This window comes from Arvicola amphibius, chromosome 4 (genome assembly GCF_903992535.2).
Source record: "Arvicola amphibius chromosome 4, mArvAmp1.2, whole genome shotgun sequence".
Lineage (NCBI taxonomy): Eukaryota > Metazoa > Chordata > Mammalia > Rodentia > Cricetidae > Arvicola > Arvicola amphibius.
The window spans coordinates 35689958-35715150 of record NC_052050.1 but is presented as its reverse complement, the minus strand read 5'-3'; the positions used below and the strand labels follow the sequence as shown (position 1 = coordinate 35715150).

The 25193-nt window shown below is 42.1% G+C and overlaps 1 protein-coding gene across 7 annotated transcripts in view; it reads left to right on the top strand.

The window, feature by feature from the left end:
* Positions 1–25193, top strand: part of Bcas3 (BCAS3 microtubule associated cell migration factor) — a 485118-nt gene that overhangs the window by 188515 nt on the left and 271410 nt on the right. For 4 of the 7 annotated variants that reach the window (XM_042055034.1, XM_042055036.1, XM_042055035.1 and 1 more), the window contains exons 17-20: positions 3909–3953; positions 11910–12034; positions 15270–15435; positions 17084–17184. In XM_042055034.1, coding sequence (XP_041910968.1) covers positions 3909–3953; positions 11910–12034; positions 15270–15435; positions 17084–17184 — 437 coding nt within the window. The remainder of the gene's footprint in view (positions 1–3908; positions 3954–11909; positions 12035–15269; positions 15436–17083; positions 17185–25193) is intronic. The other 3 variants (XM_042055038.1, XM_042055037.1, XM_042055033.1) reach the window with 1 other exon arrangement.

Here is a 25193-nt window from a genome sequence, read left to right as displayed (position 1 = left end):
CTCTTCTCGTAGTTCCTGGCATCTTGGAGTCCCTCTGGCCCCATGTTTTAGTTGGTCACAGAACTTGATCAGCTGAAGGATAGGGTTGATGTAGTATGTTCATGAAATTTATCTTTTAAATTCCAGATGCTACTTTAACTCTGGAGGGAGACGAGGGTTGGGCTGGCTGATAGATTGTGTACTCTCAGCGTGCACAGGAGGCTGAAGCAGAAGGTTCACAAGCTTGAAGTCCGCCTAGGCAGCACAGAAAGCCACTCAGGAACTCCCAGAGCCTATGGATTGGACAAATCAATTGTGTGTGTGTGTGTGTGTGTGTGTGTGCGTTGAGACAGGGTTTCTCTGTAGTTTTGGAGCCTGTCCTAGAACTCACTCTGTAGACCAGGCTGGCCTTGAACTCACAGAGATCCTCTTGCTTCCGCCTCCCAAGTGCTGGGATTAAAGGTGTGCACCACCACCACTAGGCTCATTGGACAAATCTTAAGAGTAACCTTTTACCACTAGAATCAGGTTACAGAGGTTTACATGTGTTCACAACAGATGCCTTGAAACTGCAGTGACAGAGCCACTGAGTGCTGGGAACTGAACTCTGGTCCCCAGGAAGTACAGTAAATGCTCTAACCACTGAACCACCTGTTTAAAGTACTGTTTGTTACTGTTTTTGAGAATTCCTTTGAGACTTAATGGCCATGTAATTTCATATTAGCTTATAAATAAATAATTCTCTAACAATCTAGAATTTGATTTCTATTACTTATATTACTTAGCTATTGTCCTGCAGATTTAACCAACCATATTACTGCAACTCAAAGTGTTTTATTATTATTATTTTTGTTTTTATTTTTGTGTAGGGGTGTGTGTGTGTGTGTGCATGCATGTGTGTCAGACACTATTTTGGTTTTCTGAGACAGGGTTTTTCAGTGTAGCCCTGACTGTCCTGGAACCAGACTGGTCTCGTACTCATAGAGATCGACCTGCCTCTGCCTCTCCAGTGCTGGGATTAATGGTGCATGCCACCTCCGCCCGTCTACATTGCTGGATGTGTGAATTCTTCAGACCCACCTCTAGTAATCGGAATTCACTACTTAATACAGCCAGCATTCAGATTCATCCACTCCCTACCATGTGAGTACTAAACTGCAGCTGTGTGCCTGCAGTGTCGGGTGTGTGAGGACAGTCATAGGTGCAGACAGCTGGATCCCGGGCCTGGACTTCGTGACTTCATATTTTCATTCTTTTACTACTGAAGAAAGATTAAGCAGGAGCCTTTCAAAGGAGCAGCTGACACTACCCCCAGCCAGCATTGGCGTGAGTCAGTGTGCTCCTTTGGAGTCGGTAGATCTTTCACATGTTCGTGGCAGAGGTCCAATCTGCCAGACCAGGCAAGAAGTGGGCAAATGCGAGCTGGATGCTTGCCAAGTCTGCATACCAAACTGGGCTCTCACCCCGCGCCTTCGGCCGTCCTCGCTCTATGGAGCCACACCAAACTGGGCTCTCACCCCATGCCCTGCCGCCCTCTCTCAATGGAGCCATACCAAACTGGGCTCTCACCCCGTGCCTTCGGCCGCCCTCTCTCTCTTGGAGCTGTTGGCCACTGGATCCCTTCTGGCTGGAGGTAGAGCAGCTTTTAACCAAAGCAGCCGGGCTACACTGTGAGTTGTGACACTTGTCGGCAGAGGTGACTGTGGCGCTGCTAAGGGCCTCCTCTAAGGGTCATCATGGTACCGTGGGGCAAGCATCTGACTGGTGACATTTGCAACCTGCTGTGATTTCTGGAAAGAAATCGGGGGTTGTTTGTCTGTTTCGGTTTACTTTTCATTTGATGGGGTGAAGCGTGTTTCTGCTTTATAAACCAGGACGTTTTCTCTGAAGGTAGGGAGTGTCAGGGTCTTTAGGTAGTGGGATTTTGTTGTTAGTTTGTTAATGTAGAGACGGATAAATTTTGTCCCATTTTTGTTTGTTGTTTTTTGAAGCCAGTGGAGAAGTCTTTCAAGTTATAGAGGACTGAGTAGACAATTTCAGTACAAACTTCCAAGTTCTTTACCCTGCGAGTGTCTGTGTCTCTGTGACTATTCATGTGTTTGGTGTTCCTGTCAATAATCTGAATTCTGTTGTATGTTGCAACTTGAGCATAGTTAGAGGGCTGTCCACGGGCCCTGCACATTACACACGGACACCATGGAGCTATTTTAGATGACGGTGTTTCTAACAGAAGTATTCTGAGTATTGGAATATTTGGGGTGTTCTGCTTATAATAATTGAAACGAAAGGTGAGTATTGTCTTCCAACACAATTCCCTTCAATTTGAAGTATTTCTGGCATTTAGAAATGGCTTTACCCTCCTTTTATTTATTTATTTTTTTTTATTAATGTACAGGATCCCTATGTCGTGGAGACATTGGTCAGTTCAGGAGTTTTTCAAAGTACTGAGCGAGCACTTGTGACATAAGAGTTCTGATAGAATTAAATAAATCTTGACGTCAAGTCCATGTGACCAGAGCTTTTTCTTCAGTGTCACATAATGGAGTAAACAGTCGGGCTACATTGGCCTAACTCAGTAACATTTTGGAAGTTAAGCAACTTAGACTCCGTAGCAAGGTTTATGCCTTTAAAAATACATTTTTTTTTGTGCTGTAGCAATACCCAAGCATTACGGTTATGAAATGTCGAGAAAATAGTAAAATGTTTTACAAACAAAAACTGCATTCATCCACTTGGTCTTTCGATCTTGTTTTTATGCATTGTTTTCTGCAGCTTGATGTTAATATTCTGTGGGTCACAGAGGAAAACGATGGAAGGCCACTGTTGATTTTACTGGTTCTGTCCTTCCCAGTAACTAAACCTTTAAAGCTCGCAAGAGTGCTTGTCAGCCACACCCCCTCTCTGATGTCTGTCTTCTCTTAATGCCCGTGTCTCTCAGTCTGCCTTTGTATTTATTGCATTCTAAACCCCAGAAACATGCTAACTATTGTGAGGACATTTTTCTCGACCTTTAATTTGTTCTGGAATGTACTCTGTTTGTTTGGAAATTAATACTAATTAACAGGATTATCTTTCTCCTTAATATCCCAGTCTCCAGTTTTGAAAAAGGAAATAGTCACAGCTTAGTAATGTGTGTCCCCTTCAATTTATTATGTCTTCCAAATGTCAGATGCCACATTAAATTTTTTTGAATATAACTATATTTCTAAGTCTTACTTGTGCATAGCATGCCTTAAAAACTGGGAACTGAATTTAAAGCAGAAATAACGTGTAGCACTGAATTCTCAGTTTGTACCCCTGTGGTACTTCACACATGCAGTTGAGGCTGCAGTTGAGCGTGGTCCCCCTTTGCCAACTGCAGCGGGTGAGGAGGCTGTGTTCTTATGCTAACTTTCTGGGCTATAACCAGAACTAGAACTCATTCCATCATTTTGCCAGTGACCCACAGAACAACGTGCAGTCCAGCTTACTGCAGATAAGCACTTGAGAACTGTGTGGGGAGAAGCAGCAGCTGGGGAGCACAAACGCTCTGATGTCAGAGTCCCGACATCTCTCCTTAGCACTGAATACTTTGTGTCACACATAGTAATTGTTCTTCTCTGTCTGACTTTCCCATTTGATTTGCTCTCTGTGTTTAAGGGCTTCAGCCGTGAATTTTGTGTTAAAGCAGGTGTGCTGCTGGGGTGCTCCAGAAAAGGGGGAGAAATAGAGAAAATTCAAATCTACGTTTCTATGAAAACCCGAGGCCCTTGTTTCTGTACCTCACGTACTTACTGGTTCTACCACAGCATACATGGCAGAATTGCTATTGATTATTAATTTTGAGTTATTTTTATCATACTCTATAACAGTACAGTTTACATGTATTTACTAATGTTGAATGAGTTTTCCTCTAATTTTTTGTACATTTTCCCCCCTTTTCCACCAAGGCCGTATCTCTTTGGAGCGGGGTGTTTTTCCATAAAAGCTCCATGGTGAGTCCCCATTTGGTCCCGCATGCCTAATTCATTGCTGTACTCTCGGAAAGTAACTGCTTTATAGTTTGTTTTCAATTGCATGGCCTGATCACAGATAGATGCACCAAGTTACTGGCTGAGTAGTTCTGACTGTTGGCATCTAAACCTTTAAAAAGCAGTTCCTTTGGTTTTACTTGAGTCTTTCAAAACACTTTTTTCTACAAAAACCGGATTTGTTTCGTTTTTATTTGTTTTTTTTGTTTTTCTCTTAAAGAAGGCAGAAGAGTTCTGTCACCATGCTGATGAATAATACAAGAAAGGTCTAGCCACAAGTCGAGTCTGAATATGAGGTTCCTCACTTACCATACTTCATACTAGAGAATGGAGTTTGTTTTTCAGTACAAATATATGGAGGGCCGAGTTGCAGTTTTATTTGGTCCCAAAAGGACTGTGTTGAACTCTGTTTTGAATAGATTGGGTATTTAATGAGCCGAATAAAAGGTAAAGGAATGCGTATTTCTGATGAAAACGCCCATGACATTCTGTTGAGCTATGTTAGACAGTTGAGGCATGATAACCACAGAGAGGGAAGAGTGTGGTCCATATTTACATTTGAAGACAGCAGTTAGAACGTGTTGAGGATCTGATATAAAATGTTTAAGTAATTATGAATTGGGATTCTAGAATAAAGCTGCCTTGCTCTTACATACCAACTCCTATGTTTACTGGCACTGTGATCTCAGATACCCTAGAGCCTTGCGTTTCCTCTTTTCCTTATATATGTAATGAAGCAGCGTTAGCATCTGTTCTGTGGCTTCGTTGTGAGGATGAAATGAGCTCATAATGGATAAATGCACTGCACTACTTCGACACGACACGACACTACTGCATAGTAGCAGCTCATTAAATAGTAACCTCTGAGGACCGCAGTGCTGGGGTGGACACCCTGTCTGAAAAGATTCTTCTTACAACTAGATCATGTGCTTTGCCTCAAGAGGGTCTCCCCTGGCTAGGGTAGAACTCTGTGTGGACCAGACTTGTCTCCTCCTTGCGGAGTCCTCAGGCCTTGGCTCCCTGAGTGCTGTGATTTCAGGTGTGTGCCACCACGCCATGCTATCTCTAGTTCTTAAGAACTAGAAAAGGAAGTTTTGAGCCATGGGAGGTATTTAAGTTCTTCACATCTTTCTGGTCCTCACAACTGCTGCTAAGAATTGTTAATTGTGCTCTGTTAGATCCTGAACAGTGTTTTATCTGGGCACGAGTTGCATGCATGGAATATTCCACCCGGGAGGCCGAGGCAGTAGACAGCAAGTTTAAGTCCAGCTTGGGACCTGCAATAAGATTGTCTCTCCAAAACTGACCAGTCTTTTTATAGTTGTATTGTTTCCTGGAACATTTGCAGGGTTCTTGTGCTCTGGGAATGGAAGTTTTCATTCTCCTGTAGGGCTAGGTGATAAGAGTCTCCACCAAATAGCCACCTCTCTAGTATAGTATAGGACAGAGATGGCAAAACTGTCTTGACAGTATACAGAGACAAATCCTCTCAAAGTTGATCTTTCTTTTTTTTTTTAAATCAGATTTCTTCTCAAAACCAGTAAGATACATGGAATTTTGCTGGCTTAGGGTGACTAGGGAATTTTAAATGCCACATCCAAAATATGATTAAATGTCTTTGTGCACTAAATGTGGAATTAAATTCCATTTGAGGATAAATTCCTCATTCTGAGTACAAAGCAAAGAGTTTCAGCATGTTAATGCGGACTGAAGTTTTGACATGCAGCTGAAGATGGACTAACAAGTGTTGTGTGTTAAATAAGGAAAGGCTGCTCCCCCAGCAGCTCATGTGCTCCTCACAGTTAAGCAAAGGCACTTGTCAACTAGAAATGATTTGAGGTTGAAACAAGATTAAAAGAGCCAGATTAAAGAAAGGGATCTATGAAATATAGTCGACTTCTAAATCACTGCCTGTCTTCCAGAGACTGCTTTGTGGTCTGTTTGATGCCATCGTTAGGTCCCAGGAAACTCGTTTTTAGTCACTTGCACTAGACTCAAAGGTCCTCCTTTTCAGTGCGCCACATTACCAGGGTGCATGTTTTTTCCATTAAAATCTTAATGAAACCTCAAATTAAGGCAGCAAAATGAATATAGATTTGACAACTTCTTCCATGTTGTTTATGAGAGCCGCTTTGTTTCCACAGCATTTGCTGTTTTTCCATGATACTTAGCGTTCAACTTGAGAATGTTCTTATTTACCGCCCTAAAATGAAACATCATGCTAACTAAGGATGTTTATAGTCTTTTTAGTCAGGGCAGTACATGTATGTTAGATGAACACGAAATTTTTATAGCTTCTTTTATAATGTAAATTTCTTATAATTCTCAGAAATTAGTTTTGGGTTACAACATTTGTACTTAGTTAAGGTTTTTTCTTTTGGTATGTCACAGTTTGCACTAATTCTTTATTCTTCAGTAAAGGACTTTAAGTCTTTAATTCAGTTTCAGATGAGACCATTTAAAAGCAGCATTTTCCCTTTGATATCACAGCAGGCTGGGGGAATGAAGTGGTGCAGGCTATATTTGACAGTAGCAGTCAACCTAGGAATTTCCAGCACTCTCCACGTTATATGTTTATGTAGGATATTTATTGTTTTGAGAGACCATGCCAATTTTTGTTGTTGATTTGTCGAGACAAAATCCATCCGTACTGTAGCCTATGCTGGCCTGGAAATTACTGTGTAGCCCAGGCTGGACTTAAAGTTTGTAAAGTTCTCCTGCCTCAGCCTAATGGACACTTACTAAGAGATTTTGATTTCTGCATTAACAGTGTTATGCTGGTGTGCATGTGAAGTCTTTCCCAGAGTTGTCTGTGTGTAGAGCACACAGTAATGCTTATGTTCGCTAGGAAAATAGCCCTTATTCATGATTGCCTCTGTATTACTTACAGTCGCCTTTAAGAAAGGGGTCAAGTTTACGTGTGGAACTGTAGTACGTAGTTTTTCCTGAGCGTTCCCCTGAGCATATTTGAAAGCTTCATAGCTTCACCCTTGGCAAGGCGATGTGTGCAGATGAGATCTTTTTCATCTCTTATGTTTTCTTCGCTTTTAAACTTGTAAACATACTTTATAATACCATAGTATAAGTAAATTTATTATAAATATTATATAAATAAATATTCATGTTTTCGATTGTTTAAAATAAAGTAATTCTAGTTGCCTTTCTAGTCTAGTTTTAGGGGAAAAATTAGAGAAAGAGAAGATTTCTAAATTCTTTTGAAAGCTTTGTCACACAGGAACTAATATAGCTCGTAAAGAAAACGAATTTTCAGTTTCTCTCTGTTGGAATTCTTAGTGCTCGTTCCCACTCAAACTCTAACGTTTGACAGTTCGCGTCTGTCTCAGCTCCTTCCATGCTGTGCCCCTCTCTCAGCACCCTGGGCGAGTGTGCCCCCCATAGCTGTAGCTTCAGTTCCTCTCTGTGGTACATAGCACAGTTATTTTGCGGTGGTTTGAACACATTTTTATTTCTAAAATCAGGTGACTCAAGAGGGAAGGGTTTTGTTTCTGTTTCTTTTTCTTTCTCTTGTTTGCATTCGAATGCAAAGTAGGCAAGAGAAAGCCAGTGTTAATCTAGATTGTGATGGAGGGTTTTTAAGACTTTCCAAATGTTTGAGAAGCAATGGGATACCAGTGAGCTGTAGATTGAGCTTGATTTTCTTTCTTCAAGGACTTTCTTAAGCACAGTGAGAGAATTAAACTCCTGCTTTTATTTACCACTGTGTTTATTTTGCTCTGTGTTTGTGTGTTCTGTTTCTCTCCTGGGTTCCTTAGGAAGGGTTTAGTGCATATGGTATTTTACGATTATTTTGCCACGATTGGCAGCTGTTGTATTTATTTCATTTTTCTCTCATGTTTTGCTAAAAAGTTAATCCAGGCGCTCGATGTAGTAAAGAGGCATCTGCGGGACTGCTGTGTTCTGCTCTGTGTCTCTTAAACTGTCTGTATGCATGCCGTGTTCTCCTGTATGTTTCTTTAAACTCACAGCTGAGTCCATATAATCAGTGCAGTTAAACTTCTGTGCAGCAATTAAAATGGAAGTACTGTTTTATTCATTGTATTATCAATAGCATAGGTGTATAAGGTTAAGTCAGTAAAGAGCAGTTCGTTGCCCATGCACAGGAAACCTTCTTAAATTGGCCTGTGTTGGGGCTTGTTGAGACCCCTTCTGAGGAGAATGGTGTTGAGCGCAAGCAAGAAACGAGGTTAACATTACAGTCTTCCCCGTGCAGGTCAAGTGAGCAGTCTGAACGTCCGCATGATTTACAGGGCTGCCCCTTTCTTCTCTTACTTACGTATCCTCTTTCTCTGCCTCTTTTTTTCCTTTTTTCTGTCAACAGCAGGGTGTTTTGCGGTAGAAATACTCTGTTCATTGTGGAAAGGTTTGTGTGTAGCCTGTTGCCTACACGCATGAGAAGAAAGACTGTTTTGGTCCTACGAGGCTTCTTCCACAATATTTTTTAAAATTAAGATTAGGAGCAAATGGAGCCAGAGTTAAAATGTCTAGCTTTAAGGAGAACACATAAAAAATGTTTTCTAAGTAGCGTTCTTTTTTTTATTACATTATCTCTTTTTATTTCTCTGTAAGATTTATACATGCGTGCACATATTTTTATGTTTCTATTTTGCTTATATGACAAAATCATGCCAGATGGAGACTGATGATGGAAATAATTTGATATGAACTAGCTCCCCCAAATATGCTCTCTCCCCTCTTAAGCACTGTGGTATGTGAGGGGCATTAAAAACTATCTTTTTTCAAACTGACTTCTTAACTCATGAGGTTCACTGGTATCCTGTCACTGGGTAAAGGATAGCTGATGTAATAGAAGACTAAAGTAATAGTTTTTTCATAAATGCAACACAGTTTTACCATGGGGTGTCGTTTCTCATAACACATTTGAGTTTGTATAAAATGGTACTGTGTTGGTGCTGGCCGATGTGAAGCCTATAGAAATCTAATGAAGTTTAGCTGTTGCTAATTCCAGGCTTGCTGAAATGTAAGATGATAAACGTATAGAATGTTCTCAAAGGATACACTGATTCCCTATAAATTTTTTGGCGTTTCTTGATTCTGTTAGAAAGCTAGTCTTTTGTCCTGGTGTTATATTTGAGTCTGTCCAAATCCTTCTGGGGAACCATATATTCCTTCTTGAAATGGCAAAACCGCTTGCTATTACATGATTAAGTAACGCCAACCATAACAAAGTCTCATCCAGTAATTTGCCAATTTGAGCTTGTTTCTGTGAAGCTTACTTGTACATTATAGTGTGACTGGCTCCTGATAGCGTAGACCCACAGTTGCAAACACTTTTCAAAGAAACTCTTTAGTGGAATCTACGTAGATCGTGCAAGCAAGGGGACCAGAATTCAGATCCCCAGCACCCATATAAAAAGCATGGTATCAAATGTCTGTAACTCCAGCCTGGGGAGGGGAGTGTGAGGTGAAGAGAATAGATGGATCCCCAGATCTTGCTGACTAGCTTATTAGTTGATAGGGTCTAGGTCAGTGAGAAAACGGTCACCAAAGTAACAATAACGATGGTGACGTGACATCATCAACAGCAACAATGTAGTGAGCCATAGTGGAGGTCACCTGTCTTTGCTGGTGTCCACACACACGATCATACCAACACACACACAAATAAAAACAAACCTTCTGTAGTGGTTTCTCTTGCTCCTCTTCCCCCAGCACTCAAAACTCCTAAGGGCCATAGTGGCCAGGGGCACATCACAGATGGCAGCCACAGGAGCTTGTCAGTCAGTGATGGACTGAGAAGCGTTGAAGAGCAGCACACACTCTGAGGAAACACACAAGGAGATTCACGTCCAGACGATTAGCTGTGAGCTTAAGTGACCTAGATATCGGGAGGGCGCACACGCTGAAGCGGAGAGGGAGGGTGTTGCTGTTGCCTTTCTGGTGGGTCACTGGCAGAGCAGCTGCACAGCAAGGGAAGTGGGGGACCACATCCATGACATCACATAAACCATTCTTCAAAGACCGATGCAATATTGTACTTTTCTCTGAGAGGCTGACCACACTTGATTTTGTATATTTTCTATGTGGATGTGATTTAGTGGAAACAATGTGTTTAGTGATTATTAATGAGTGATTGAAAGAAATGGCCCTTTTGTGCACTATTGTGTGTACTACCATAGATTTTTGTTCAAAGTGGAAGTTCAGCTGGACCAATCAGGGCAGCATCTGTTCCAGCCTTCCTCGCTCGCTCCCTCCCTCCCTCCCTCCCTCCCTCCCTCCCTCCCTCCCTCCCTCCTTCCGTCCCCCTCCCCCTCCCCCTCCCCCTCCCCCTCTCCCTCTCCCTCTCCCTCCCTCTGGAAAGTGTCCACACAGAAATCTCAGGAAATTAAATGTTGAAGATTATTTCAAGTGTCGCAGGGACAGGGAAAGCGAGGTCGCCAAAGGGCTATCTGAAAAACAGGCAAGGTCTGTGAGCGTAGATGGAATGTGTGTCGTGTTAGGAAATGTGAAGGCCCTGCCCCAAGAGCCTGGCTTGCTTTCTCTAATGCAGTAGGAGAACACACTGCGTAATCTGCTGGGTCAGGGAGGGGCTTCCAAAAATTATATCTGCACAGATTATGGCAAACTTTTGCTTTATGACATCTGGGCTAGGGCCTCCTTAGCAGTTGCTCAGTTGTCTGAGTAATACTCTGCGGTCCTACTGTCTGGAGACCATGCTGTGAGAGCAGACACAGTCCCCAGCCCCACACAGTAGCATTGCCATCCATGCCATGCATTCTGGTAGTCAGAGCTCTGAGTGGGAAAAGTGTTGGGTCATTCCAGTTCAGGGTTCTTCTGGACCCCAGAAACCAATCTTCCCTTGGCAACACATCTGGTTGGAGATAATGAGATACAATGAGGCAAGAGCAGAAGGTGGCGGTCACGTTGGTAACCAGTAGGACTCAGTGCAAAGCCGAGCCTCAGGGCCCCAGCTTCACGGCGTTGACGTTTTTTTTGCCAGTGCGTCATATTCTGGGCTGGGAATTAGAGAGGTAATCTATGGACCATAGTTGTATAATTGATAGTTAGCTTTGAGAAATTTGCTAATTCAGAAGAGAACAGAAATCCAGGAATTGAAAGACAGTGAAAGCTTGAAAGTAGAAGGCAAGGACGTGAAACTGGGTTGTGCACAGCAGAGGAAAGCGGGTTCTTAGTGGAAGTCTCTGGAGTGACGGCGGTTAGCACATACATCCTCGGTCACAGCGAAGAGAGAACGGATTTGTGTTTGGTAAGCTTTCAGTATTTAGCTCGTCCTGGTTTTTCCACCAAGCAAAATAGATAAGTCATTTTCACAAATCCAGCCGCCAGGAAGACGACTGACTCTACTTGTAATAGGGCAGGGCATTAGATTCTCCATAGCGCATGGTTCTGCAGAGAGCAGGGCTTCCAGCAGCACCAAGGCTTCATTTCGAGTCATCCTCATTTCCACGCATGCTGTCTCTACGTACTGTATGGTAGTCTTCTTGTCCTGACGTTGGAATGGACTGTTAATGTTGGAAATGTGTCTGTTCCTCCATTGAAAAGTTTCCACTGGAATGTTAGCCATCTGAAAGGAGTGGCTGTAATTCCGAAGCCAGCATCCAGTTCAAAAGCAATTTGTTTTATTTTGTTGAGGCAGTGTCTTACTAGTTACCTAGGCTAGCCATGGAACCCAGACACACACAAAAAAAAGGATCCCTCTGGCCTTGGGTGGGATCGCAGGTGTGTGCCACCACACCCAGCTCTCTCATCAAGACCCTTTATCTTTGGAATCATTCAGGTCTCACCTCCTGCACCGTCTCGTTCCATTGGTCAGTAGTTCTCTGAGGGAATGCATGACTGTACTGTAGCACCTCGGTATTTAGGGGTAGGCCTTTCTGTGGTTCATCATGGTGATTTTTAAATGTTCTTTTACTTTTTAAGCAAAGTTAAACCACCTCCACAAATTTCTCCGAGCAAATCGATGGGTGGCGAGTTTTGCGTCGCTGCAGTGTTCGGGACCTCCAGGTCGTGGTTTGCCAACAACGCAGGTCTGAAACGGGAGAAAGGTACGTGGTTTGCTAATGCTCAGCTGCCCTGTTGCATCGCCTCTGAGGATACGGGGTGAGAACTCTTCTAGATGACTTTATGACTAATAGCCTATAGTTTTTACTGAAATAAAATGAAGTCCACTTCTTTCTTTTTATCTATCAAGTCTGGCTCTAACTAATTAAAACTATTTTCTCACACAGTGGAAAATGAATTTACCACTGACCGATTTTTTTATTTATCTTCAAGAGCAAGTCCCTATATATAAACCTGGCTGTATTTAACTTGTAGACCAGGCTGGCCTCCAACTCACAGAGCGCCTCCCTGCCTCGATCTGTTATTATATATGTGCATACCTAACCTGGGCCAGTTGACTGTATTTTGTCTTTTTTAATGACATTTCACATTTGATCTCAGGGCTATCAATTTTATAACTGTTCTATTACACAAGCTAATTTCACAGTATTGTCTCTGAAGTAAGGAGAAAATTTTGTAACCTTGCAATCAACCAAGCTCACTAATGTCGGTTTACGTTAGCTAAGGGGGCCTGTGTGCACGTGAATACATTGTTTTCTAAAGAGGATGGTCAGTCTCCGGAGCTGAAGTTACAGGTGATTGTCAGTCTCCGGAGCTGAAGTTACAGGTGATTGTCAGTCCCCAGGAGCTGAAGTTACAGGTGATTGTCAGTCCCCCGGAGCTGAAGTTACAGGTGATTGTCAGTCCTCCAGAGCTGAAGTTACAGGTGATTGTGAGCTGCAGGGTTTGTGGTGGACCCTGAGTTCAGTCCTCTGCAAGTGCTCTCAACTGCTGAGTCATCTCTCTGGGTCCTGCTACATAAAAAAAGATAAAACCAACAAAATCCTCAAGCCCTCAAATAAAACAAAAATGCCAAACTGTTTCTGAGAAATAAGTGTCACGTTTTGTGGTTATTAGTTGCTCCTATGAGTTGGTGGGAATTACTGTTTTTGTTTTTAATTTTTTAAAGTTTTGTTAAGTGTATAAATATTTTTGCCTGCATGTGTGTATGTACACCAAGTGTATGGTGGTATCCATGGGGGATCCAAAGGGCACTTTGATCCTCTGGAACTGGAGTTACATGTCGGAACCCTCATGTGGGTGCTCAATAGCTCTTAATCACTGAGCCATCTCTTCAGCCCAGCTGCTATGTTTTTAACCTCTGTTTTGATCACCGGGATCAATACCTGGAATGTTTGCATAAATATTGTTTTAGTATGTGATTTGTTATCATGTATATAGTTTTTTTTTCTTTTTCCAGTTATAGGGCTTGAACCTAGGATCTTTCCTGTGGTCTTTACATAGAAGAGAATGTTTATATATGTTTCACACACCAAGTAAACAGTTTTGAGTATTATGATTTTTCCGATTACTTTATTGTGATTCAATTGGGTCACACGCTGGCGTGCCCCTGGCTTGTTCCACAGTCACTTTTGTTCTTGACAAAAATGGCTCTTCTCCGTGCTCACTGTTGGCAGTCAGACACCAGCCATTTCTCTTGCGATCACCTTTCAGTGAACACTGCCTTGTAATCGGATCTTCGCGCAGCAGGTGCCTTCCCAGTTAGGAAAGCTACTGCAGAGGAGGCGAGGGAGGCACTCCCATTTTCTTATCCCATCTGTATGTTTTTGTTACTGCCTTTGGTTTAATGATGCTATCGAAAGGACTTTTTGTTACTCATTAAAACCTTCTGCAAAGCTCGATTTCAAATGCTTCTCCTTCTGTCCTAATTACCCCTTTTGCTTGCTACTCCTTTATGTCCCCCTGGCTGGTCGTTGGCCATTTTCTCAAATCAGCTGTAATTGATTCGTCTGACACAGAGATAAGATGACCCACACAGCGCTCATAAGCAATCCTCAGTCCTCCTCTGCTTACTGTAAAACACGAGCTTCAGCACTGAGCCTACACAGACAGTGTGTCCATGTGTCTGCCCTATAAAGTCATACCCAGCACTGATTTCTCTATGGCTCCACTGGCAATTCCTTTACTACAGGAGCCAGGAATCTCACTGAAAAGTAGACTAGACTAGTTTGAGGAGGCTCTTTACTTTTATTTTTTTTGTTTTGTTATGTTTTTGAGACAAGATTTCTCTGTAGTTTTGGTGCCTGTCCTGGAACTAGCTCTTGTAGACCAGGCTGGCCTCGAACTCACAGAGATCTGCTTGCCTCTGCCTCCTGAGTGCTGGGATTAAAGGTGTTCACCACCACCGCCCACTGGGTCTTTACTTTTTTTATGTATTGTTTCTGGTTCGCAGACATATTGAGAGAAAGCTATAGAGAATGTCTGTCTGTTCGTTACCCCACTTGTGCTTAGCCTGTGTCATGAGAGTGCTGTATTTATTTCAGCTGGTTTTCTTGTAGAGACAAATGATGCTGGGTTTTTTGTTGTTGTTGTTTTGATCCAGATGTTAATATTTAAGTTTTCTGCATGCCTGCACGTGTGTGTGTGTGTCTGTGTGTGTGTGTGTGTGTCTGTGTGTGTGTGTGTGTAGCAGCCAGATGTGGATGTTGGTGTCCTGCTCTATTATTTTTGCCTTGTTTGGTTGAGTCAGGGCCTTCCTGAACCTGGAGCTCATTTGGTGGCCAGTGAGCCCAGTAATCCTCCTTCTCTATCCCTTTTCCTCACAGTCGTTACAGCCTGGTATTTGACTATGCCTATTCATGATTTCTGTTTTCTTTTCGTTGGTGTTGGCTTTCTTTGTTTGTTCAGAGAGTTCTGGGGTTTGAACTCATGTTCTTGTGTTTGCCCAGCAAGCACTCATCTCTGTTGAGCCCTCTACCCAGCTGATGAATTTAAGTCTGCCAAGAAAACATTGAATTGTTAGGCTGACTTAGTTCCACATGTAGGTCCGTTGTTCAAGCCAGTGTTATTAAATTTTATTGCATAGATTATTCATTTTCAGATAATTCTTCCGTGTCCTCCTCATGTCGTTTATTTTCCATAATATGTGGAATAATAGATAATATAGAAATTCAAATTTTTATAGCAAAGTGTTTGGCTATGCTACAGTTTTGAACATAATGGTGTCATTCTTGAAACAAAAGAAATGTTGTGACCTGTTCACTGGCGTCTGCTTATGCAAGGCACCTGCAGAGGGTGTGCAGATGCCATGGCACAGAGCTCTTCTTACTTACTTTCTTTTGGTAGCCCACGGTGCAGACAGCAGGGTCGATAATGTAAATCTCCTGTTGTGATCTTTCTCTGCCATCATCACGTCTCGTTCTGATTCTCTGTTTGCAGATCAGTCCAAACAAGTTGTAGTTGAATCTCTGTACATCATCAGTTGCTACGGAACCTTAGTAGAGCACACGATTGAGCCCCGACCGCTCAGTACTGCTCCCAAGATCAGTGACGACACACCACTGGAGATGATGACGTCACCCCGTGCCAGCTGGACACTCGTTAGGTAGTTCTTCCTTCCTCCTACGCCACCCCGTGGAAGATTAAAAATGTAACCTTTGTGAAATCTTGACACATATGCCTGTGAGATGTATTCATTCACAGCAGTGTGTTTCCTTGGACATATAATTTCCCTTCTTGCCCTTGTCACTAGAATCTTTTACAAATGAGATCATACACTATTGTCTGGCTTCTTTAATCTGGGAAGACTTTAGTCTATTTTTTTTTTCTTTTTTTTTGGCCATGGTCTACATGCAGTGAAATTTAAGCACTTTCAGTCTTTCAGTCATGCGTGCACCCTTCTGCAATCGCTTTTCTTTACCAGGTGAAGAAACCCTGCATCATTTCCCCTCTATCTCTATACCACCACCAGAAGCTTACTTTGTATTGCCTGCCTTTCCCTGCTCTGGTCACCAAAGGATGGAGTCATGAGATATGTTACCTTTTGTGTCTGGTTTCTTTCAGTTAGCGTATTTTGAAGGTCTTTATTAATGCAATGTATAAGACTTTTAATATCTATTTTATATTCTATTATATAGGAATATCACATTTTGTTTATCCATTCATTAGCTGGAGGCACTTTTTACCCTATAGCTGTCACTAATTGATGCTGTAAATATTTAAATGCAGGATTGTGCATGGTGTCTCAGGAGATATAATCCGAGAGTATCTCTGTTTGAACTTTTTGTATTTTTTATTTTTAGCCTAGCCTTTAATAGATGAGGCATCTTTCCAGTTGATTTGAACTTTTTGTTTCTTTCTGTTTCTTTGTGTATCCATTTCTTGGTCTTGTTTCCCTTATTCCAATCTCACATGCATTAAGGGAAATAGAAACGAATACAAAGAGATTCTAAGTCTCCTTTAAAGTGATCATCTAGGATGCAATGGTTAGGCACTCTAGAAATGTTTGAGAATCATCTCAACTCATGTAATGAGTAGAATTTTTATAAGATAGCACAAAGAAGAGGAAATGAAACCTGGAATAAATCCTACTTAATATGGTGAATTGTGCGTGGGAGAGAAACAGTCACTCAACATGTAAGAAAGGAAGCAGATAAAAATGGATATGAAGATGACCCTTCTCCTTTGACATTTTAAAATATTCTATTGATTTTTTTTTTCTTGTGGCTCCAGCATTCTTTACTAGTACTCACTGTGCTGGATTAGCCCGATCAATATCTGATTTATCAAGCTTATTTAAAATTCGGCAGATCTAATTAAACTTACTGCAGTTTCACTGTTGAAATAGCTAATTCAGCCTAAAGTAAGTTGTTCTTTTACACAGCTGCTTTTTGAAAACAACTTTTACTTACTTTGTTTCGTGTCGAAGATGTCTAACACTGGTCAAAAATGGGATAAATGGCGTCTCTACAGTTGACATGTAAATACTGCTCCTCTCTTTTCTGTCTCTCTTATCTAGCTGATTACAGTCTAGCTCTGATAAGTTAACGTTGGCTCCATGTTATCTGGGTGGCACATTGCCACCTTTTTAGCTTAAGTTCCTGGTCTTGTATGTCAAGTTAAAGAGCATCGATCTTAATGATTACACATTCATTTAGTGTTCAGAAGCCGTGAGAGACTCTATCAGGGTCTGTGGGTGATTTACATCCCATCTCTGAAGCTTAAATATTAATATTCTTCTGCTGTCTTCTTAGGACGCCTCAGTGGAACGAGCTGCAGCCACCGTTTAACGCGAACCACCCTCTGCTCCTCGCGGCAGAAGCTGTGCACTACTACCAGCTCCTGCTTGCTGGCTGTAAGTACTTCTCCTTGCCTTGCTTTCTGTTTTGTTGTGTTTTTTCTTCCACTTGATCTTTTCTGAGTTTGCTGACTTCAGAGCCTATTTGCATATTATCAGTCCTTGGTCCATAGCTCTTAAACAAAGGGGTGTGGGTCTTCAGCCCCCTTGTTCCTGCCCATCAACTATAGCTTTGAAAAGGTTTGGAAAAAGAACTCCAAAAAAAAAAAAAACAAACAAACAACAACAACAACAAAAAAAAAACAACAACAACAAAAAAAACCCCACAAAACAAAGCAAACTACCTATAACATGTGACCTGGCAGGATATGGAGGGCAGCTTATCAGAGCCTGGGGCCTGTTCCTAAGGGAATAAAAACAAGCACTGGATCACAAAATGCCAGGAGAGCAGCTTCTGCCTGTAGTTTAGTTATTTGGACTCCTTGACGGTCTCAACTGCCTTAGGTTTTCGTTTGTGTTTGATGCTGGGGTTCAGACCGTGGCCTTGCATGTGGCAGCCGAATGCTCTTCAACTAAGCTGGCTTTTTTCTTGAGTTCCTTTGGCCATTTGTAGATATTGGTGTTCATCCAACCAGATACTTTCATTTTTAATATGGGAGGCATGAAGAGACATTTTAATATTTATTATCCAGTTTGTCTTCATTGAATTAAAAATGCTTTACAATTATAATTGGGTTTTGTAGAATAGACTGAGTCCTAATTGAATCTGATGGCTCTGAGTGTTGTATGCTTTTAGGAACTTCCTGAGAATCAACAGTGACATGTTTTCTAATGGTACTTGTCCTCCATGTAGTGTCTTGCTTAGCAATTATGGAGCTTGAGCTAAAATAATTGCAGACCTCTTTATTTCATTTATAATGTGTTACATATTATGCTAGAAGCAGGAAAACTGTAGGCTTCGCTCTACAGTTATGAAACGCCAGAAGTAATAAAGATGGTTTTTTTGGCAGTCTTATTCTTACACGTTTAAACTCGGCTTTTTCTGCCTCGTTTCTGAAGTGCCTACTATGTGTCAGCACGGACTGAGTGCATCTGGCCCCAAGCTGGTCACTGTCCACCTGCAGAGACAGTGAAAGTCAAAAACAATGCAATGAGTATCTCAGGGGAGACTCCTGCCTTCAGGACTGTGCTCTGCACTGAAAGCAATGTCAGAACTGGTGATGGGCAGCAGGTGGGGTGGGAAGACGTGGACAGGGATTCATGGAGCTGTCACTTTCTGGTCTTTTCAGTCATTGTTAGATGATCTAGTACAAACATGGCACATACGATTTCAAAGAAAAACTGCAAGCATTTTTTTTTACTACCTTGTTTTTGTTGTTATTGTTGTTTTATTTTTGAGACAGGGTTTCTCAGCGTAGCCCTGGCTGTTCTAGAACTCGCTCTGTAGACCAGGCTGGCTTTGAACTGACAGAGATCCAAGCACTGCCTCCCAAGTGCTGGGATTAAAGGTGTGTACCACCTGCACTCTGTATTACTTCTCAAGAAAAGGCAAAAGTCCTAATTATTGCAGTAAGTGTTGTTAACGCAGTTAATGAGGGCTTCGTTTTGTTGTTTTGATACCTGTTCGTTCAGATGAGCTGACAGTGGTAAGTCTGAAGTGTCTAAGAAGATAAAGGAGAGTTAAAAACCACACTATAGCTCTTGGTGGTTCCTACCAGTCATGAGCTGGTTGATGGCATTCGACTTAGGTGCCCGAACATTTTTGTCCACTAGTGCTCATTCCTCACTACTGCTTCAGAATCTCGCCGTCCGCCAAGGGCTTTCATGCCCGGTGATGACACCGTCAATATTGCTGTGCATGTTTGGGTTTGAACCCAGGGCCTGCACACAGTAGGTAAGCGCCGTATTTAGTAAGATGTAGACCGCATATCTTCTGCCAAGCCTCCCTGCAGCACCACTGGATGGCAGCTCTAGAAAGCTTACTCCTCTGGCAGCTTTGCAGCAGGATACTTCGAAGAGTCTTGAAGCAAAGCGAGATCTTCATCCACACAGGCCTATGAGATGCTGCGGGCAGGTTTGGCCCAGGCAGTCTTACCAGCTGGACTTTCTCTTTTGCTTCTATTGCCTTTGTATATGGATTAGAATGATACAGCCTGGCTTTTAAAGTTCCACACACAAACTCACTGACCTGCGGGTATCTGGGAATACATTGCCGTGGGGCAGTACTGCTGTCAGTTTGAACAGTGCCTTTACTTCCCCTCTGTAACAGTCTTCCTAAGTCCCCTCACAGAAGCCGTTCAGACAGCCGCTCTGCCTCCTACAAAAGACAGTCACTATTTCTGGTGCTGTGGGTGCGTTTGTTTCACTTACTGAAGTTTAAAGTCATCTTTGAGCCTATGGGCTTTAGAGATGTGTGGTGGAACCCTTGTCTTCAGTGTGCTGGGCTCGGTGATAGGTCCTTAGCAAGGACAGGGGGAAGAAGGGTGGATGGAGGATATTTTTAATTGAACTCCGGACTTGAAATGTAAACTTCAGAAGTGTGGCAAAGTTTTTGTTTTGTTCTTGTTGTTTTTTATTTGGCGCTGTTGAAAAAGTGTAGCAAACTTGCACAAACTCGGGAAACACGGAGTAGTAAGCAAAGATGTAAATAGAAATAGGAAAGAGACTGTCTCTGGGAGGAGAGAGCAGCCCTGCAGGATGTTAGCAAGGACCCCCACGTCATCATAACAGATACACTGTTCTCCGTAAACAGTTTGTTCCACCTTGTAGCAGGATGCAGCTGAGGAAAGAAAACAGGCCTGCCCTACAAGCTGCTGACTTCTTACCCACCAAAGTAACCAAGCCTCCTAGTCTGTGCTCCTCACCGTCGGGTCTCTTCTGTATTCAGGAGAGTGCCAAACCGGGGAGTCCTACAGTGGAGGCCTGTTCACGGTAGACAGGATCATATTCCAGTAGTTCATTCAGAAGTCACTGTGCAGGTTGAGATGAACCATCGAAGACTGCCATTTTTAACAATTTTTAAACACTATAATATATGAAGAATTTATATGCTGAAATTAAATGTGCAGATGGTATTCTTAGGTCATAGACATAAATATCAAGAATATATATCCTTTTGGACATAAAATTATTGGTAGAAATGTAGAGATGACTCAGTGGTTAAAAGCACTTCTTGAGGACCTGAGTTCAGTTCCCAATACCCACATCAGGCAGTTCATAAATGCCTGTAATTCAAGCTCCAGGGAATTTGACTCCCTCTTCTGGCATCCAAAAGCGCGCACGCACACACACACACACACACACACACACACACACACACACACACCCTTCTCCTTAAATAAAATATAAAATAAAATTTTTGTTGATTAGTGGTTTATTGTTGCTATTATGTTGTTCTTCAAAGTCACACTCGTTTCATTGTAGAATATTCTTTTCCAAAGCGAAAGCTAACCTTACAGTAGACAGGTCAGTCAGCTTTGAGTACCATCCCAAAGGACACAGCAACTTTTCCTTTAGTCTGCCCTGGACCTTCCAAACTGTAAACTTAAATGAGGGCCTAACCGTGCGACTGGGAAGGCGTCTTTAGAGGATAAGTAGTCTGTAGAACCCTCGCTCAGCTGCAGCAGTGCTTCAGTGGGCGTCAGACTTCCGACTGCTTTCTCAATCATCCACAGTCCCGTGATCCCGTGTGAACCCATACACCAGTGAAAAAACCATAAAGATTATAAGGTATTTGAGCCGAGTGAAATTGAAAGCAGAGCTTGGCCATAGGTTAGAATTCTCTCTCTTTCAAGCAAAAGACTTAGTTGTTGGTAGATGGCTCAGTTTGATAACTCTCAGGGAAACTGTGCCAAAGGAGAAGAAATGCAACCTCGAAATTTTGCATAGTTGATGGTTCCATTAGTGTGTCATTTCTAAATCTAAATTAATGTGTCATATAAATGGCAGATCGGTGCTGGGCTTTGCTTGGGCTTTTGTTGTTTCATTTTTATTTTGGGGGGAATTTTTGTTTTGTTTTTGTGATAGGGTTTTGTGATAGGGTATCTCTGCCTGTCCTGGAACTCAGTTCATGAAACAGACTGGCCTTGAACTCACAGAGATCTGCTGCCTCCGTACCTGCTGAGATTAAAGCCTCTACTTTTGGGCTCTAGCTGTATCTTTCCATGGGGAAGAAGGAAGATGACCGCATCTCTGAAAGCTTGGTGCAAGATAAGTGTTCATTTTGATGGAACAGTTTTATATCTTTTTTAAAGAGTGTGTGTTCGGCCAGGTGGTGGTGACTCATGCCATTAATCCCAGCACTCGGGAGGCAGAGGCAGGCAGATCTCTGTGAGTTCGAGGCCAGCCTGGTCTACAAGAGCTTGCGCCAGGACAGGCTCCAAAAATACTACAGAGAAAACCTGTCTCAAAAAACAAAACAAACAAAAAAAGTGTGTGTTCATGTACATGTGTTCATGTGTGCTCCTGGATATACCAGAAGAAGGTGTTGAATGTCCTGGCATTGATGTTGCATGTGTGTGAGACACCATATGTGGTTTCTAGGCACCAAACTCAGGGCTTCTGAAAAGAACTACAAACATTCTTAACCATTGAACCATTTCTCTAGTCCTCAAATGGGCAGCATTTGAGGGTCTTGCACAAAAGACCCTTTGTGCAAGTTGACAGTGTGTTGCTGTTATAAATATCTTGATCATAATCGACTTAGAGAGGGTGGTTTTGTATCCTCTCAAAGGTTCCTGTCCACTGTTGAGAGAAACCGGGCCAGGAAACACTGCTTACTGGCTTGCTCAGATATCCTTTTTGTATACAGCCCGAGCCCCCACATCAAATAGCAGTTGAGAAAATGTCATGTCTACAGGCCAGTCTGAAGGTGGCAATTCCTCAGCTGTGGCTCCCACTGATAACTGTGTCACTATGATGGCCGAGTTTAGACATAACGAGTAACCTTTGTCAGTTAGATGAATCTGACACACAGATGCAGCCCTATCAAGCTGGAACCTGTCCTTTCTTGTTGATCCCTAAGGTCTCACAGTCGTATCATATTATAAAGTGCAGTGCAGTTTTAAAAGTACTCCCATAGTCTTTAAGAATTTCAATGCTTTAAAAGTTGAGTTCTTCTTATAATATCCAAAGTCTCTTATGAACTCCTGTAAAATAAAAAAAAAGTTACATAGTTTCTTATTTACAAAGCAAAAGATAGGGACACAGTCATAATCAGATCAAAGCAAAACCAGAATCCGGTATTGTAAATGGCACCATGTCCAGTATCTGTATTCCCTCACAATCTTCCAGGCTTCACAGGCCTTGGGTAGCTCCTATTTTCTTTCTCTGCCTCATGCAAAACACCCCCCCCCACACACACACGCATACCCCACTTGTCCAATATATTCCATGCCTGCCAATTATCCCTAGTGTGGATATCCCAGGGTCTTGACAGTGCCAATACCTTACAATATCCATTGCAACTTTGGCTACAACTTCACTAATGATCTTACACAGCTTTTTGAATACATATTAATGCATAGGAGTAGATTATGGCTAATCTTGACTGCTAATGTACCATATCTAGGACCGGGGTATCTCTATTGAGTAATTGCCTCCAAAAGATTAGTCCTACTGTGCCTGCTTCATTTTCTTCCCACCCCGCAGTGGTACTAGAGGTAGAACTCAGGTCTTCATGCTTACAGCACAAGCACAGGATCCACCGAGGCCTCCTGTCCTCTATGCTTGCAAAAGTATGTTTTCCTTTAGATCTAGTACTGAGCTTCATTTCATTTTACATGTAGTTCATTTTCTGTTTCACTATCATTTTTAAATTTTCAAAGGAAAAGGGATAGTTACCAGATAAGTGGTAGCTTGGACTTAGGATGGGGTAGAAGGTACAGGATGAAGAATATACAAAATCAAAAGTCAAAATTAGAGACCTCAAACCAGACCCGTGGCAGTGAAGATTTGCCAGGAAAGACGAGTGGACTAACGAGTAAACTGATCAATGGGGCACACGAAAGCTCTCTCTGTCATTTTTGTTTCGGTTTTGTTTTCTTTGGTTTTTTTTTTTTTCTTTTCTTTTAAATTTTTAATTTTATTTTGCTTTGGGGTGGTTTTCAAGGGCTGAAGGCAGAGTCAGGGGGCATGGAGATATATGGGATAGGAATGCATAATATGAAATCCACGAAGAATCAATACAAGATTTTTTTTAAAAAGTCAGGAATAACTAGAATCTAAACATCTTTATTCTCCCAATAAATTGTGACTTCTGGCCCAGCACATGAAATCCTTAGCATATAAAGCATCACAGTTTCCTATTCCAGGTCTAACTCATGTGTTTGTGTGAATTATAATTCCACTGTTTTTACAGCTCAGTAGAGATATCCCTTGTGAACATGTGTACTCCAGACACAGAATGGTTAGTCCTGCCTCACACACACACACACACACACACACACACACACTCACACAGAGAGAGAGAGAGAGACAGAGACAGAGACAGAGAGACACACACAGAGAGAGACAGAGAGAGAGGCAGGCGCCATTCACGTCGATCTTGTCTGTGATTGACATTGTCAGTGCTGGGGGAAAGCAGCTAAATATGCAGCAGTTTTCCTCTGCGCCGCTCTCTCTCTCTGTGCTATGTTCTATCAGTCTGGCATCCTGGGTTGCATTTCTGTTGCTCTATGTCCCAAGCATGGTGCAGGCACTCAGCACTGTTTCCTTGCATTGTCCAGTATAAATATTTGCCCGGTGCTGGGGAGAGGTGGAAAAGGAAGAGTGAATGTTTTTCTCTTGTAGAGGAAACTTGTAATGTAGGACTTATTTAAAGAGTATTTATAGTCCATTGTTGGCCACAGGGCGTGTCGTACTGCCCTGTCCAGATAGATTTTTATAGGGTATTACAGTTGGATATTTCCCTTATTTTAACTTTTTCAGTTGGCATGTGCCTTGCCATAGAGAGGTAATGTTCAGAAAATGGTGCTTTTCTGTAAGAAACTAAAGTTGAGATCTTTCGGGTCTTATTTGGACCACATGAGTGTTCTGTAGCTTGGATAAACCTTATGACATAGTTGATTCTCATTCTAAAAATGGTATGAAATAGTTGACTGTAAACTATATAAATTTGAAAGTTTGCATTATATCAACCTCTGCATTTAGCAAAATTGCATATATTTATTTCCAGGTCTTTACCTAGATTGTCAAAACAAGTTTTGTGCATGCAGTCACATTGTCAGTATGAAACAAAGGGCAAGTGTCTACAGAAGGCCTCTGCTAACCTATTAGCATCTGTTAATGTTATGGAATTCCACCTTGGGTTCTTACAGAAGCTCCCTGCTCTGTCAGAGTATTTTATGGCCTGCTATTTTTCCAAATATAGTTCAGAGTCAACTTTTTTCCATTGATGATATTAATATTTATTACAGTGAATTGGCAGATTTAACTGGTACAGGACATTGATTGTGATACAGAAAAATATTGGTCAGAAGTCTGTAGTCCATTAAGATCTGTGCATCTGATGGCATTTACTCTGTGCCAGTTACATTTATGGTTTAAAATAGATCCTGCTGCCATGGATTGTGCTTTATCATAGTTGGGTAGGAGATAGAAATAGAGGGTACCGGCAGTATCTGTTCACCATTTTCTCCAAAATTTGGGGCTGGACTCTAATGGCAGGGCTTAGCTTACCTGCCGTACCGTAATGGGTTGATATTGGCAGGAGCTCCTGGTTTGATATGTCATTGCTTCCATCAGTGAGGCTAATTGCTAATAAAACACTAAGTGGGAATTTAGGGGGAAAGCTGCAGCTGTCTGCTCTGTCCGTGGTAGCAGGAGCTCTGGCGCCATTTCGGGATCACTATTTGTACGCGTCTGTCAGAGTTAGAATACATCCATTTCTCTCAGATTCAGCTTCACTATAGAATTCCTGTCAATTGTTTGACTCCATTAAGTGTGCAGAGGAAATAAAAGCCTGAACAACCAATCCACCAGGGGCTATGGATAGACCGCTTCTTTGTCCATCCTCTGAGCACTGCATTAGGTCTCATTATCCATTTATAATAAGTGATCTCTGCCCT